Source organism: Schistosoma haematobium, chromosome 6, assembly GCF_000699445.3.
Source record: "Schistosoma haematobium chromosome 6, whole genome shotgun sequence".
Taxonomy (NCBI): Eukaryota; Metazoa; Platyhelminthes; class Trematoda; order Strigeidida; family Schistosomatidae; genus Schistosoma; species Schistosoma haematobium.
Window position 1 is genome coordinate 19,778,425 of NC_067201.1, and position 16,583 is coordinate 19,795,007.

Here is a 16,583-nt window from a genome sequence, read left to right on the forward strand (position 1 = left end):
CCACTATACTATTGCGAGAAAAACGATTAAGGTTAATTAACTTCTAAAACAATATAGATCGTTGATACCTAAATTAGTAGACCAAATAATAATATTAATCTATTGATAAATGTTAACCACTACGACAGCATCCGAGAAAAAGCACGAAAATTCGAGTCACATGCCGAATATACAGAAGTGAACAAAGTAGTAGAGAAAAGCAGCAGAGTTGTAAAGTGGAAGCTAGTAGACTCAACAATTACAGCAGAAAAGGTGTAAGAGGGAATTGAAAAAAGCTGCATGGTACGACCTAAATGCTACCATGGAAATATAGTAGATTTATGCAAGAGCCTATTTGTTGACTTCTTCCACGACGAACGGTAATCAGTAGGGAGGATAGTTTAACGAAGCCTTGGCTGATAGAACTCACCAAGACTTCTAAAGTCTGTCTACGTGACTCTACTTACTGATTAACTCATCAGTACATAAGAGCTTTGGTTTCCGCCTGCACTACGATTATCGTACTATTTTTGGGCCAATTATATGGAAGAAATCAGAAATGAAATATAAAACTTTACTATTTTTAATAGTGAGTATTGTTTCTCAGTGTTCTGTTGTTTGATATGTCGCTTGTCATGCATTATAATTGGTTTCTATAAGGTAAAGCTGGATCGAATTAAAAGCCGATCAGTCACGATTAAATTAGAATGTGTCACAAATGTGATCTAAAAAAACGTGATACATCACATTAGTGTGACGATAGAATCAACAAGATGATTATTAAGAGTCGAAACAATCTAGTAACATTATCGATTTAAAAAAAGACTAAAACGCGAATATAGTTTGAAAGGATAATGAAAGTGTAATCATAAATGAATGGTAGAACTGTAGATCTAGAGAAAAAAGGAGTGAGTTCACCCGAACCATTGAGATGGATTTCGAACTTATTGTCAGACGAACGTGCTGAACCACTGATCATGATCATCACACTGACCCGAACAAGATGATAGTCTGCATGGCTCAACAATGATCATAATATAAGTCAACGAATTCACAAAAAGATGCCACTTTTATATCAACTAACCACTAGCTTTCTTTCAACTAGGTCCCAAAGCAGCCAACCCAAGTAATTAAGTGATCAAAAACGCGCCAAAAGGTCTGCTTTTTCGTCTGCTATTCGGAAATAAAGTGAAATTTCCACTTTTTTCGCCTTAGATTTCGATGTGCAAATGACAAACTGATAATCCAGATTCTAGCTGAAGCGATTGTTTCAAGAGTAAACAAATAATTTACCTGATTCGTAACGTGTAAGAAGAATGAATCAAAAGGATAAAAGCGGGAACGGAAATGATAATAAGAGAGGTAGGAAGTAGTTACTGGTATGTGGTAATGATAGCCGTGGTAATTTACGAGACGTGCATCAGACACAGATGGTCAAAGAGGAGAATGGTAATCTGTGAATAGGCAGTTGTTTATCAAGTTCCCTCTAAAAGCTATCGACTGATGTGGCCATGGTCACCCCGGCTGGGGGCGCATTCTGAACGGGAGAAACCTTTGATGAGAAAAAGTAAAAGCGTATCTGTTCTTTGGTGTGCAGTCTTTTGAAGGTTGCCTTGAGGAGCGTGTTGATGATATTCTGGTAATATGTTAGTGTTGGGGTGGCTCGGTGCACTTAATATATTTTCGGCCACTATCAGGTCACTTCTCATTCCCCTGTAACTCAACCAGAATCACCTCGGATGTTGGGGTCTGTCCCGTAAGGTTTTTGTTTTAGACATTTTATCCAATTGAGTTCCTGCCTCTGAAATTAGTCCGAGAAACATATTATTTTGTAGTTTAAGCTGGTGTCCTAATTCTCCGTGGTTGCAAGCCCGAGAACGTTCAAAAGAGACAATTGGGAGAGGATTCGCGCGCAGGGTAAAAGCGCTTTGTGTTAAATGAGGAAGAATGTTCATGACGTGATATTTCGACAGGTTATGTTTGAACTGTTTATCTATTGCCGATTTTTCCATTGTGGGGTACCTTTCAAACTCAAGTGAATAGTTTTCGCTCTTTGTAGATCTTTAAAACTTTTCGTCATCTACAGAGATTAGCGGAATGATCTAAGACATCTTAGGTCAATACTGACATATATATATAATCCATTATTAAACTGCTGATGTATAATCATCTGAAATCGTTTCGAAAAGCAAATTATAGAAAGCTAGCAACTCAATTGAATTCAAATACTAACACAGAATTCTTTTAATTATTGAGAATGTTTTCAGAAACATGAGGGTTACTCGGAATGAGAATTTTCGTTACAAGCGCTGATACATTGTTACCAAAAAGCGTAAACAGTCATTTATTAAAACAATAATTGATTATGTGGTTATTCCTAACAGATACTTGAAAATTTTCCGTCACAGGCTTCATTCTCACTTATAGTTCTGTATCTCTGACTTGAAAAATGCCTTAACATGTTTCTTATATGAGGACCTTTAAATATATGTTCGTGTGATAAAGTAATATAGTACTTCTATATCCAAATTATCTTATACATAATAGTGCATAGTATAAGAATCATATTAGGTTTCGATTTACATAAGAGGGGACGGAATAAGCCATAACGTATATCATGAGTTTCACTACAATAGTAAAGTTCTGTAGTGACTCACATTTATCACGAGAACACGACTGGTTTAATAAAAACAATTATTATTATAACCAACTGTACCAGTGTTTGTTTTAACGTGCTTTTGTTTGACTGTGCTAATGACAGCTATTTTGTGCTTCCATTCTTATACTTACACTTCAATTGTAACTTCGCGCGAATTCGGTTACGTTCTGCAACCAAGCTTGTATCCTGGCACGATCTCGGTATCCTTTCGATGCCACGAGATCGCCAGCAAATACATATCTCGATTTGGTCCATTAATTGCCTTCTGGTATTTGGTTTCTCGGGGATTTTATGGGTTTCTTTGGTTACGTTCAACCTTCGCCTTCTGATTTATTTGGCACGTGTTTCTTGGTAGCGGTGTTCATAGTTAACCTCAACTCGACGCCACGCTACAGTTCAATGAAGTACATCATATTTGTATGAGCGTCAGCCCCGCATACTAGAACTGTTTTAACATTCTTATTGAAGATTCCGACTTTGAAACTGGTTGACAGGCAGTTATTTTGAGTTCCATGTGTTCTTCAACTGTAGGAATGCTGCCCTTTAGTTACCAATCCTTACCTTCACACTCAGATTGGATCATCCTTGTTTATTGATGATGCTGACCAGGTACGTGAAAGTTTCCACACCTTCCAGAGTTTCGTCATCGAATGTGATTGGGTTGGTGTTCTGCACGTTGTATTTGAGGATGTTGCTTTTTCCTTTGTGTATGTTGAGGCCTACTGCTACAGTGGTTGGTGCTACATCTGCTGTCTCCACCTGCAATTGTTGGTATGTATGGGATAGAAGAGCTAGGTCATCTGCGAAGTCCAAGTCTTCTAGCTGCCTCCAAACTGTCTACCGTATTCCGTGCTTCCCCTCAGATGTGGAAGTCTTTATAATCCAGTCAAACACCAGTAGAAAGAATAAGTCGGAAAGTAAGCAGACTCGTCTGACTTTGGTCGTAACTTGGAATGTATCTGTCAACTTTCCTCCATGCACGGCTTCGCAGTGTAGTCCGTCGTATGAATTCCGGATGGTGTTGATGAGATAGCCGGTTACACCATAAAGTCGGAATACGTTCCATAATGTTCTCCTATCCATAGTTAATGAATTTGATGTATAGTGACGAATTCCATTTAATGGATTGTTGAACGATGGTCCGTAGTGTTGCGATTTGGTTCGTGGACGACCGATCCTTACGGAATCCGACCTATTGGTCTCGAAGCTGTGTCCACTGAATCATTCAACCGGTTCAGCAACACTCTATCGGAAAATTTTTCTGTTACTGACAGTAGTGTGATGCCCTTATAGTTCTCACACATACTGAGATTTCCTTTCTTTGGTATCTTGATGAGGTATTCTTCTTTCCATTCTATAGGCATTTGTTGCTCCTAAATCTTTCAGAATAGGATGTGAAGCATGTTTGCAGTTACTTCAATATCTGACTTCAGTGCTACAGCCGATATGTTGTCAGGTGCTTCTGCTTTTCCACTGTTGATCTGTCTGATTGCCATCCTGACTTCTTCTATTGTTGATAGAGTGACAACCTTAGGAATGTGCGTGTGTGCTTCTTCGATGTCTGGTGGGTTCAGTGGGATTGGTCTGTTCAACAGTTCTTTAGAATGCTCTACCCACCTGTTCCACCGTTCGTCAGTTTCACTGGTTGACCTGGCTTGTTGATTATTGACTTCTAGTTCTGTGCTGTGTGCTACTTACCTCGACAGATATAAGTAGTGTGTATCATCAGTCTAAGATGTAGTGCCTGAAGGCAGAACTTTAATGAGATCAAGAAAAGGAGAACGATAACATAGAGTGATCGGTGTGGAATCGAATGACCTCTGGATTCCCAAACGATTAATTGACACTTGCAGAAAGAATAGTCAAGTTTGAGACAAGTGATTAACATTTTGCAAATGAAGCATTTATTGTAGGGCTATCACGTATTTCTGCTTGTCAGCTCTAATGCTCTTCTTCGTTTGCTTGTTTGCTTTTGAGTATTTCTTATGATGATGCCTGTTCGACCCAGCACTCTCTTACACGTTGAGGTTAGTGCTTCGTTTATCCCTTTTCACTTGTTGTCCATTGTAATTTCGTCTTCTTTGAGTAGAACTTGATTATTATTATTATTGCAAGTCTTGGAACATTTGGTTGGGAGTTATTTTGTATTCGTTGAGTTCGTCAGTATCTCGAATGAGGGCTGTATTGAACCTTTTTACTGCTGTTTGTCCAATTGCCTAGTGCTTCTTTAGCTTCAGTGTATTCTTGTCCACGACTAGGCGTTGATCTGAAGCTATAAGAGCTCCTCTCTAGATTCTCATGTTTTCCACTGACCTACTGAACTTTTTAGTGATACACATATGATCGATCTTATTATCTGTAGTGTGATGTAGTGAGACCCATGTAGCTTTGTGTATGCGTCTGTGTGCGAATATTGTCCCGCCTACAACCACTTAGTTGAATGCACATGGGTTTGCACGTCTGTCACCATTCTCTTTCCCATCTCTCAATACATGTCATTTCATGATATCTTCATACCAGGTGTTGTCCATTCCGACTTTGGCGTTTAGGTTGTGGGATTACGGTCAACTTCGTTATTAGTACTGCTCTAATAATAGACCTCATCCTAAAATATTAGATTTGCCATGATATAACTGTCTAATCCATAAGATCTTACGTGGAAGTCTCATCATCATCTAAACCAACTCATTGTATCGTAACAAGTACCAATATATAATGGAGAACACATCCAGGCTGGAGAGAGAACAATATGTTTAATGTGAGTAAAAGTATGTTGTACAGAGCGACCACGCCTGCGAGGTTGAGTCATGCCATCCGATCAACTCGATTTAATTCGATTCATTGTTGCCGTCTTCCCCATCGTTCGGTTTTCTCCGCGTTAAATGATGAATATCTATTTATCGAATTATCTCGCTTTCAGCTTTGAGGATTGTGGAGTTAGGGCCCAAAACCACTACAAGGTCTCTCATCAGGATGGTCAAGTTATTTCCTGAGCACTTTCTGTGATCGACTGCCGCCTCTCGTAATACTGGTCTTTATTTTCGTCATTTGTGGTCGCATAACACTGGATAATATTTATTGTGATTCCCTCCTTCCTCGTAAATGAAAGATGTTTTGATAATCCTGGATCCATGAGATTTTCATCGCATAAGAGTTTTAGGTGCATCTTTGGACAGCACCAGAGCAACTTCCTGAGTATGTGGAGCATTTTCCTCTTCCAGAGCAGTGCACAGCAAGACCTCTTTGGAATCTGTCTTCTTCTGTCCCACTTTGATCCAGTAGGCTTCACTTATTCCGAGCACCGTCATTTGTATCTTCTCCATTCCGCAGCTAATTGGTTAGTCTTCTTATGCTTTTACTTTGTTTGAACATTCCATGTATTTATACTAATTGTTCTTCTTGATTTAGGTTGGGTCATCGGCCTCATGATTTTCAAAGAATCCCGGCTTTCAACATGAGATGTCGTAACTTTTCCTCTGAATCCCAAGTCAGAGTTTGAATGGTTTAATTTAGATGTTCTAGTTGTCGTTCTCTTGCAAGTTTTTTCCACGGGGTGAGGATGTCTACCCGATGTCCGACCTCTCGCTTTTACCAGGGCTTGACACCGGCGTAGCCCACTCAGAGAATACAGATACCACGATTTCGCTGATGAGACATGCTATACAAGCGAGGGAACTAAATATATCAGTTCGCACTGAACTGGCTAACACACTTGGGATAAAAATTTGAATAAAATTCAGGAGACGAAAGATCCTGTAACGGAACACCAGGTGATGAATATAACCACCAAGTACCTGTGTGCCAATATAGAGGACTTAAAGATAAACTAGAAGGAATCGGAAGCGTGTTTTCAATTAGGTATGAAGATCATAGTCCTCACTAAAATATGGCTATCATCCTACATGTTGGATTGAAAAGTAAGCTTGCAAGACAGGACATTTTTCAGATACGACAGAGTGCACAAAACATGAGGCGGAGGAAAAATATACACTAACAGTCACTTCAAAACCACAACACTACACATTACCGAATTAACCGGGGTGACAGAATCATTTTGGAGTCGTACCAATGTAAAAGGCACGACATATTGGATTGAAGGAATATGCTGGCCCTCCTCACAGGTTCCAACACTCAAAAATGAGACAATACAGGCTATTCTAAAGTTATTTTACCTGGGCTTGACAAAATTCTACTAGCTGGAAGTATCAACACTCCACCTGTACATCTCCGCAAGTAGGATACTGCCCTTACAGGGCGGTTCCATAGGCAGCTTGTTAGAGTCATTAGAAGTTTAGGACGGAATAAACATTCAGGTGACATCACGAAATGGGAACGGAACGGAAAAACATCAAACTTATTTGTTGGCAAATAATCACCTTCTGGGTGATGATGCCAATGTCCAGCCAACAAAAGGAAATATTGACCGTATTTCAGTAATATTTACCATGGTTACACTAAACACTGAGAAGAAAAAAGAATTTTCTTCACCTCACTATAAGATATACAAACCCACATACTAATACTAAGTTGACTAGAATTAATGCAATGGAATGGCTTGAGTACCATCCACTAGACATTACCGAATACCCGCAACTGTACCGAAACATGAAATGAGGGCTAAGGAATTATTTAGTTTAATCAAAGTCGTGGCATTTTTATTGAGTCGCCGCGAAAGTTCGAAGTTTCGCCACAACTGTGCAGTTGTACTGGAAAAATGACTATTGGGGTTATGGAAGAGCGTAATCAAGACGCCACAATATATGTTGGTGGATTGGACGAAAAAGTTAACGAATCAATCCTTTGGGAACTTTTTCTTCAGGCGGGACCAGTAGTCAACGTTCACATGCCTAAAGACCGAATAAACATGCAGCATCAGGGGTACGTTTGTCAGTGAATTTATGCCCAGTTTTATTGGTTTATATGTAACTAACAGATTTATGAACTGATAATAACAGTTGAAAAATGACTTCTATTCACTAGCATTTCGTTTGCACAAAAGTGCTTAGCATCCATTTGAATTGGTAAGTACTAGAGAATAATCCACATATTTATCATTAGGCATAACTGCAACCCATTTCCAGCTACTCTTTTCATCACACAGTAAATGACTTAGGCTACAGTTATTTTTTAATAAGCATGAAAGAGATGTGTTTGGCTAACTTTATTACAACAAATATCCTGTCTGGTTGTGGGATCGTCTACTTTATACCTTTTCGACCACTACAGTTCAATTGTTCTTTTCGAGCCTAATATTTTCCATAACTGTCATGTGTAAAACATGGTTGTGATTATTCATCCACATCAATGATCATTCTTATATTGTCGACTTATATATGCACCATTTCTTGATTACAGCTAGTTACTGAGTATGGTAACACACTAAAGCGTTCCTAATCCTTATGCATAAGTAATTTTTCTGTCTACTCTCAACTGATATTTTTGTTATTCGTGTCTTAACTTTTGATAATGATGGATCGTCAGAATATCTTTGTCAGTACATTATCTTGGTTAAAGCTCAAACAAGAAGCATATTAGTTCACTTAAGTATCAGTATTCTGAGTCCTATTCATACTTTTGTTGGTGTTAATGACCAGTCGAATAGTAACTTTAATTTAGATTATTCCATTTAAGTCTTCGCGACATTGTTTACAAAACAAGGCTAAAAGTCTATGTTAGCTCTTTTCTAGTATACTGTGGGTGTCGAATTAGCTAACTGATCGTAAGGACATCATTTTCGGTAGTGGGTTTCAAGAGTTGATTACTCGATAGGAAAATCCGTATGTCACAGGCATTTTGTTCATTCTTTTAAATTCTACGACATCTACTGATTGTGCCGGCCTGTTTGAAAGAAAATATCAGATCTAAAATCAGTCAGTCAGCTACAACCCACGACCAGGCACATATGCGCATCGGTCCAAGTTGTCACATCTCATTAGCACAGCAAGATGGACAAATTCATAGAAGCAGTTACTTCAGTGGTAGTAAAAATGACTTCATACAGGGAAAAAGAATTAGTTCGTAGAAAGAAAGATATAAAGTAATTTTAGTCTCACGGTTTAAGAGAAGACTAAGAGTGTACACTTACTCCATTATAATCGGTTCTGAGCCGTGTCTGCAAAGTAGACTTCATCTAACAACACGAATCACACCAGAAGTTGGTGGATTTATGGATTAATGCCACGCTTTGGTTTAGCTGCCCCTAATTCCCTTCTCTCCGTTTCCAAAACTAGTCAGCATTGCGTGTCGTGGTAATCGGTGGTTGAGCATGCGTTTTACGTGGCCCAACCATCTCAGTCGATGTAGATTCACAACCTCATCAACTGATTTACCACAATCCAAAATCACCTCACAGTATCTCATACATCAGAATTAGATTTACGAAAAAAATGATATAGATCCTTATAAGGTTATAGATGAGTTAAAGTTGTCAGCAGGTGAGACATAAACAGCCTCATAACTTACAGATAATCAATCAAATTAACAGTAGAAGCAGACATAAAGTTCTAAAATTTTGAAGACCAGAAGTAGAGTATTCATGGTTATGTCACTTTGATGTACGATCATAGACGTTGGTATTATAAGTATTAAGTGGTGTGTACCAGCATTAAAATCGTTTTCAGAGCTTATGGCGAACTGTCATCTACTTTTGCAACCTCAAGTGGTGTCCGTCAAGGCTGTCCACTTTCCCCATTTTTGTTTAACTTCATCATAGATCTACTGATGGAAATAACTTTCTCGTCGACTGAGTTCTTGGGTATTGATCTCCATCCAGGAGGTCCACTTATCGACTTAGAATATGCAGATGACATAGTCCTGTTTGGTGAAGACGCTGACAAAATGCAGAGTCTTTTGGTAGCACTGAGCAACAATGCCAGAATGTTTGGAATGCGCTTCTCTCCCTCTAAATGCAAGCTGCTGCTTCAGGACTGGTCTGCGTCAACACTTGAACTAAGGATAGGGAGTGAAGTAGTCGAACGCGTTGGCAACTTCACTTATCTTGGAAGTCTGATCAGCCCCAATGGGTTGGTGTCGGACGAAATCTCAGCACGGATCCGAAAAGCTCGCTTGGCTTTTGCCAACTTGCGTCACCTTTGGCGAAGGCGAGATATCCGTCTATCAATAAAAGGACGGGTATACTGCGCGGCAGTCCGTTCTGTTTTAATTTACGGCAGCGAAACATGGCCATTAAGAGTAGAAGACACTCGTAAGCTATTAGTATTTGACCACAGATGCCTTAGAAATATTGCTGGCATCTGCTGGGATCACCGGGTAAGTAATAGTGAGGTTAGACGCAGGGTATTAGGGAATCATGGTAAATCATTTGATGAAGTTGTTAATCTTCATCGACTGAGATGATTGGGCCACGTGTTACGTATGCCTGAACACCGATTACCACGACGTGCAATGCTATCCGGTATTGGAGATGGTTGGAAGAAAGTTAGGGGTGGCCAAACCAAAACGTGGCATCAGTGCTTGAAGACACTAACTTCTAGTCTGAGCCATGTTGGTAGATGCAGACTACTTGGCTGGGGTCCGCGTGACTGTCGTAACCAATGGTTGGAGACTCTTGGTGACATGGCTCAGAATCGATCACAATGGCGTCGGTGTATACACTCCCTGTCTTCCCTTAAACTAAGAGATTAAAATCACTTCATATCTTTCTTTCTACGAACCAATTCTTTCGTGTACCATATTTCTATATGCAATCTTTCTCTTATATATTACCACCTTTGACCTAACCACTGCTATGAATCCGGTGTTCATCTTGTTGTGCTGATGCGGTATGGCAACCTGGACCGATGCACATATGTGCCTGGTCCTACGTTGTAGCTGACTGAGTTTGGTTCATCAGTGCTTTAATTCATTTAACTTGTACCTAATTAGCATATACTTCTTTAAAATTCCGTATAGTCCACTCTCCCTCTCGAAATGCTCTCACATGGCCACGCGTATATAGCCTCTGCCATGGAAGTCCTACTCACTGCCTTCTCGTGGCGGGGGATGTTGTTTACGGAATCGAGAGGACGAAAAGCGAAGGTCCGGTTCTTTAGTTAGGTCGGTGGACACGGAGAGTCCACCCAGGGGAGTTGGGTAACCCTGATTCCGAACCAATGGTGCACATGGGCTCCAGTACCCTGAGGGAACAAATGGCGTATGAACCAATCGTTGGTCACCGGCTACCATGGGACTGTATCTCTTTACGATGCTCCACTACCTTCTGGATCAGACCTTTAGGTCGAAGACTCCGGGAGTGGCCCTTTAAGAAAGCCACCTGCTTCGGTTTGGGCACCTGTGCAGTATCACAGCCCTCACACAAGTCAAATGAGATTTGTGTGGCGCATATGTATCTAGTGCCCTTATGTACCAGTATTTGTGTTCAAATAACGATAATAATAATAGTTCATACTTAATAACATTACTCGGTCATCAAATCTATCGTACATTTTTTGTTTGCAATTAACTGATAGTCATCAATTATTTACCCACCATGTTAATCGTAACAGATTTCTTATGGTAATCAGACTATGGCTGATTGTAATGAATAAGATTAGTTCGTCTTCATTCTTACCAGCAAAAGTAATTTCACGTCATTTTTGCCTTCTAACCAATTATCAGCACAACCTATCCTACCAATTAATAATAACTTTCATCTCTTTATTCGCATTGCAACCTAGTGGTTTAGGTTGTCAACTTTCAACTACCTGGACTCTGGGTAACGGCTTCAGACCATCTCTAATAAACTTCAGTGTATACAGTGTTGTAGAGCGGTGGCTGAGAAGTTCAACTTTTAACCACCAAGTCTTCGGTTTAAACCCGTTGTACCTACTTTGGTTTGAGCAACCAGATAGTATCATTAGCCCTTACACTTGAAGTTTGGCTCATACCCAAGTACCTGGTGAATAGGTTAATTTATTCTACACATTGTTACTAACTTACTAATGACATTACTTTCGTCATCCTTATGCAGCTTTCAGATTTAATGCTATACCCACATTGGGATCACTTGTACATCTAAAGCAGAAACACTTCTGTTGAATGTCTCTTAGGTCCCCGTTACTAGGAAATTTGCTTCAGACATCACTTTATTTCTCACCAAAACAATCTCACATTGTTGCATCAGTAATATATTTCTATCCAACAAAACTTTAGGAGTTACATCATTTAAGGCACATAAAGTAGCCAGTATCCAAGTTGATCTACTACTCTCTAATGGGCTTGTATCCAGTTGTATAAGGATACTAATCGTCTGTAAAAATAGCGCTCTCGGCTACTCATTGACTTATTTTCAGGTTATCAATAGTGTAGAAATAACAAACAATCAACACTGCTCTTCAATATCTATTTTGGATCAGCTGTTTTTCATAATACACTAGTGGTACATATTTGAGGTGGTGTAACTTATTTATTTTGGATATTTACTATCGACCGACCCCTGATAGTGAAAGGTTTCTGTCAGATATTTTCATTGGTTCGTATAGTTTACGTTGTTTACCTCCTCCATGTCTTCTTGTTATCCGTTTTAGTTACGGCTTTGTAGAGTTTATGACGGAAGAAGATGCCGACTATGCTATGCGTATTATGAACATGATTAAATTGTATGGGAAGCCTATTCGCGTAAATAAAGCATCAGCGAATCAGAAAAATCTTGATATAGGTGCTAATATTTTCATTGGCAACTTAGATCCTGAGGTAGATGAAAAGCTACTGTACGATACTTTCAGTGCATTTGGTGTTATACTGCAAACTCCAAAAATTATGCGTGACCCTGAAACAGGAAATTCTAAAGGGTACGCATTTATCAATTTTGCAAGTTTTGAAGCTAGTGATGCAGCAATTGAAGCGATGAACGGACAGTATCTTTGTAATCGAGCCATCACTATCTCATATGCATTCAAAAAAGACAGTAAAGGTGAACGCCATGGCTCAGCTGCTGAACGTTTGTTAGCTGCCCAAAGTCCTCTTTCTCAAGTAAGTGAAATTGATCAGACTGAATTGACGTGGTTATTTGTATTATTTTTACAATATGTACATTATTAGACCTACAATACAATATGAGCTAAAACAGTTGTTTAACCTTTTACTAGCTTTTAATTAACACAAAATGATTCCTCATCTGACGGTTGCAGTTGTTAGTGACACATACTGACTGTGAAAGTTGTCTGATTATGTAGCTAATTGTTGCAGTCGAACGCATATATTACTAATTTACAAAAGCAGAAGTATTACTTTTCAAGGTTCTGCGTTACGTCTGATTGACTGACTAATCACTTTTCAAGGGAATGTTGTTTGTTGTTTTACTTCATTTGATGTAACTGGATAGTTTCGTATCCTCTGTTAATTCGTGTTTAAATTCGAGATAAAGAAAATCCAATAAATCAAGCAGTTAAGTTAGTAATATTTTGACTGAAACTCTAACTTTTACACTCTCATTAATTCATTTATTTTCCTTTTTTTAAATTTCGTACCTGAAATTCTCAATTATTCATGACCAATACTTCCTTTATGAGTGATGGTAACAACCATTACTTTTCAATACGTTTGTATTAACCGACAGCGTAACATGAGTGATATGTAAATGATCAAAATATGGATGAAATACACTAAATACTCCTTAATATTTTGCAGGTAATTTACAAATGCAAACCAAAAATATAATGACATTACGTATATAACGTCACTCTGTTACAGTGTAGTAATATTTTACGCTTCCGAAAATAATTGATCAGTACATAAAAATACGAAATAAAAAGTAGCTTTACGATTAATTAAGTTCTAAATTTCGAAAATTGGTGAGTGAGGAATAAAATCTTTCCATAACCTGAAAATTCCGTATCAGAGTCGCTTCGAGTAACAGCCAACAACTCACTGTATAGAAACTATTCTAGTCCTTCATCACATTACTTTTTTATCTTGATTGTTTTTTTAAAAATGATTAATAATATGGTAATTGAGTGAAATTACGTTAGAAATCAACACAAAGCGCATGGAAACAGTATACAGATTTCTATATTGCAGTGACTTGTCAAGTTGCCCGAGTTCGTTTGTTAAATGCCAATTACATTTCTTATCTCTAAATCCCTGCACAAATTATGTAATTTCATTGATAATATTCATAGAAACACATCAGCTATTAGATTAGTTTCGTAATACTAAATACTTACAGGTAATTTATTAACAACTTCACTGATAATAACTGAGTGGAGAATTCACTTCTTGTAGTTAAAAGCTATTTAATTTGCCACTAACAGTTCGATTAAAATTAGTAACTTATTGTTAGGCACAATCAATGTGAAATAGAATTTGCTGATCGACGGTTTTCTACAACCTTTTTCTATACACTTATTTATTTTAATAAAATAATGTAACTCAGTCACCGAGTATAGGTTTTGATCCCACTTGCTTGTGTGAGAGCTAGTGGTACTATCCAGCTGTCCAAAGCAAAATAACTAGAGGACTCTAGTTTGTAACTTTCTGGTTAAAAACCGAGTGCCGTAAACACCAAGTCAATTCTTCTGCTTATGAATTACATAAAATTTCAAGTTAACCCATATTTTAAAATTTTTCTCCTAGGCTGAGCGCCCACATCAGCTGTTTGCAGATGCTCCACCACCTCCTCCTCCTCCGCCCCCACCCGCTCTGCTTGCAGGGACTATGGCCCATTCAGTTCCAACCATGACATCTATCACAATACCTGCTGGATCTCTAGTCATGCCGCCGCCTCCACCTCCGCCAATTCAAACCGCCTTGGTGGGATTTGGGCAGTCTATGGTTCATGGTGCCATGCCACCCCCTCCCCCGCCTCCCCCACCACCTGTTCTGCCGATCCCTGTTGCTTCCGCCGCTCCGACATCCTTCCCACCTCCGCCGCCGCCTCCTCCGTCTAACTTTCCTGCACCTCCACCACCACCGTTTCAAGGATTTCCACTCCAAGCCCCAGACCAGCAGTGGCAAACGACAGGATCTACAGCTCCTGGACCTACACAAGTTGCATAACAATAACAGTATTTCTGATGTTTCTAGTTTCCTCTATAAAATATAGTGTAAAGTATTAAGAGTGTTCTTTTTTATAACATCGATGACATAATCAAAATGCTTTGTTGATAGAAAGAACTAAGTGATACTGAATAATTCTGCTTTCAAGGATCTGACTATCAAAGGTAGAAATGAATTGATCTTTGTAATATAGAGAATTTTAAGAGCGACTAGCATTTACATGTAAATTGTAGTCAATCCGGCAAAATATTTTGACACAGTTATATGTTGTTTTATCTAACTCTAATTGCGAAGCTTGTTATCACATAATTTCTATTGTTTTTAAATCTCACATTCTTTTGTAAGTACGATTGGGAAGGTGATATTCCAAACAATTTCTACCTAAAGCTAATTTCGTACTGTATCCGAACATCCACCATGTGTACCCTACCTACTCCCACCGTTTTTTCCTAACTTCTTCCTCAGCTAGGTTGTTGTTTGTTGGAGTAGCTTTATTGCTGTTGGTCTCTGCCCAAAATATTTGGAGTATTCTTCAGGTACGCAAAAGAGATTTCACCATGTTTCTATCCATATGTCGAATGCTTTCTCACGATCCAAGAAGTTGACAGACAGAAATGACCTTCATTCAACTGATTTTCCAAAAGTCATAGGCAGTCTCGCAATTTTGTTGGTATATGATTGATCCCTAAGGAATCCAGCTAGATCTTTAAGTTGGTGATCTGCCGGATCTTTTATTCGGTTCAGCAACATTATTAAAAGCTTTACCTGCTTCCGACAATAGTGTGTTCCTTTGTATTTCTCATACTTATTAAGATCTGCTTTCTTCGATGTCTTGATGAGATGTCCTTCCTTACAGTCCATTGTTTCTTCTTCCTTCCAACCTTTCCGAAGAGAACATGGGATATCTATAAGGTTGCCTCCATACCTGACTTCAACGCTTCATCTGGTATTCTGTTTGGTTCTGGCGCTTCACCATCCCTGGTTTGTCTGATGCGCTTACAGATCTCTATTATGGTCAGTAGAGTGTTATCAACGGAGAGTTCTGTGAGTGCTGCTCCGACGTTTAGTGGGTTCATTGAGCCTGATCTATTCAAGGGCTTTCTGAAAAGTACTCTACTCTTCATATTCAATGATTACTTTTCCTTATTTGTTCTGGTTTTCTATATCTCTTTGCTAGCCTTTTGGTTGTATCATATAGGTCTTTCATGTTTCTTTCTCTTGTATTTTGTCCAGTTGTAGTTACCAGGTCTTCCACATATTTCGGCTTGTCAGCTATAATGTTCTTCTTGACCCAGTTTGAATCTATATATTGAATATATGGCTTGAGCTTCTCTGATTTGTTTGGCTGTTGTTGACTTCTGTCTTCCTGTCTTTTATTTCCTGACCCTTTTCCAGGTTGTCTTTAGAGATCCATCCTTTAGGATGACACTTCTTGAGTTTTTAGACACAGTGAACGATTCATCTAAGAGTACACTTAAATTGTAAGTGAATGTGAACTAATATTCTCGCAAAAACATAAAGATGAAAAAATCAATCAAATGATATCCGGGTCATCTAAAAAATATCCACTATCAAACATATTCGTATCAGTGTAAGTAGACTGGAATGAGAGAGTAAATCCGTCAAACCAACGTAATTTAGAACGTGGCACTAGTACATCGGTCCAAGTTTCCATATTTCATTAGCACAAGTGAAATCGTCAGGGCGAATTCCAGGGTAGCAGAAGTAGTAACAGTATTAGTGGAAACAAGAAAAACCTGGAAACAGAGTTCGAGAGGAAGTTTAAATTGGTCAAATGAAAAATAAATTTTTAAGGTAGTTTAGAAACTTAGGATTTAAAGATGAGAAGTGGATACTCCTCTGCCTTTGCGAACGGTTCTAAGCCATGTCTATGACCATTGATTACGACATAATATACGCACCTCTACCGGATAGTCTGGACCTATCCACA

At 38.8% G+C, this 16,583-nt stretch overlaps 1 protein-coding gene across 1 annotated transcript; it reads left to right on the forward strand.

Moving 5' to 3' along the window:
• The first annotated feature begins 7,288 nt into the window (after positions 1-7,288).
• SF3B4 (Splicing factor 3B subunit 4) lies at positions 7,289-15,222 on the forward strand. The gene is made up of 3 exons (XM_051217070.1): positions 7,289-7,516; positions 12,163-12,607; positions 14,210-15,222. The coding sequence occupies exons 1-3, from the start codon at positions 7,353-7,355 to the stop codon at positions 14,630-14,632; spliced, it is 1,032 nt and encodes a 343-aa protein (XP_051065708.1). The 5' UTR covers positions 7,289-7,352; the 3' UTR covers positions 14,633-15,222.
• The last annotated feature ends 1,361 nt before the right edge of the window (positions 15,223-16,583 follow it).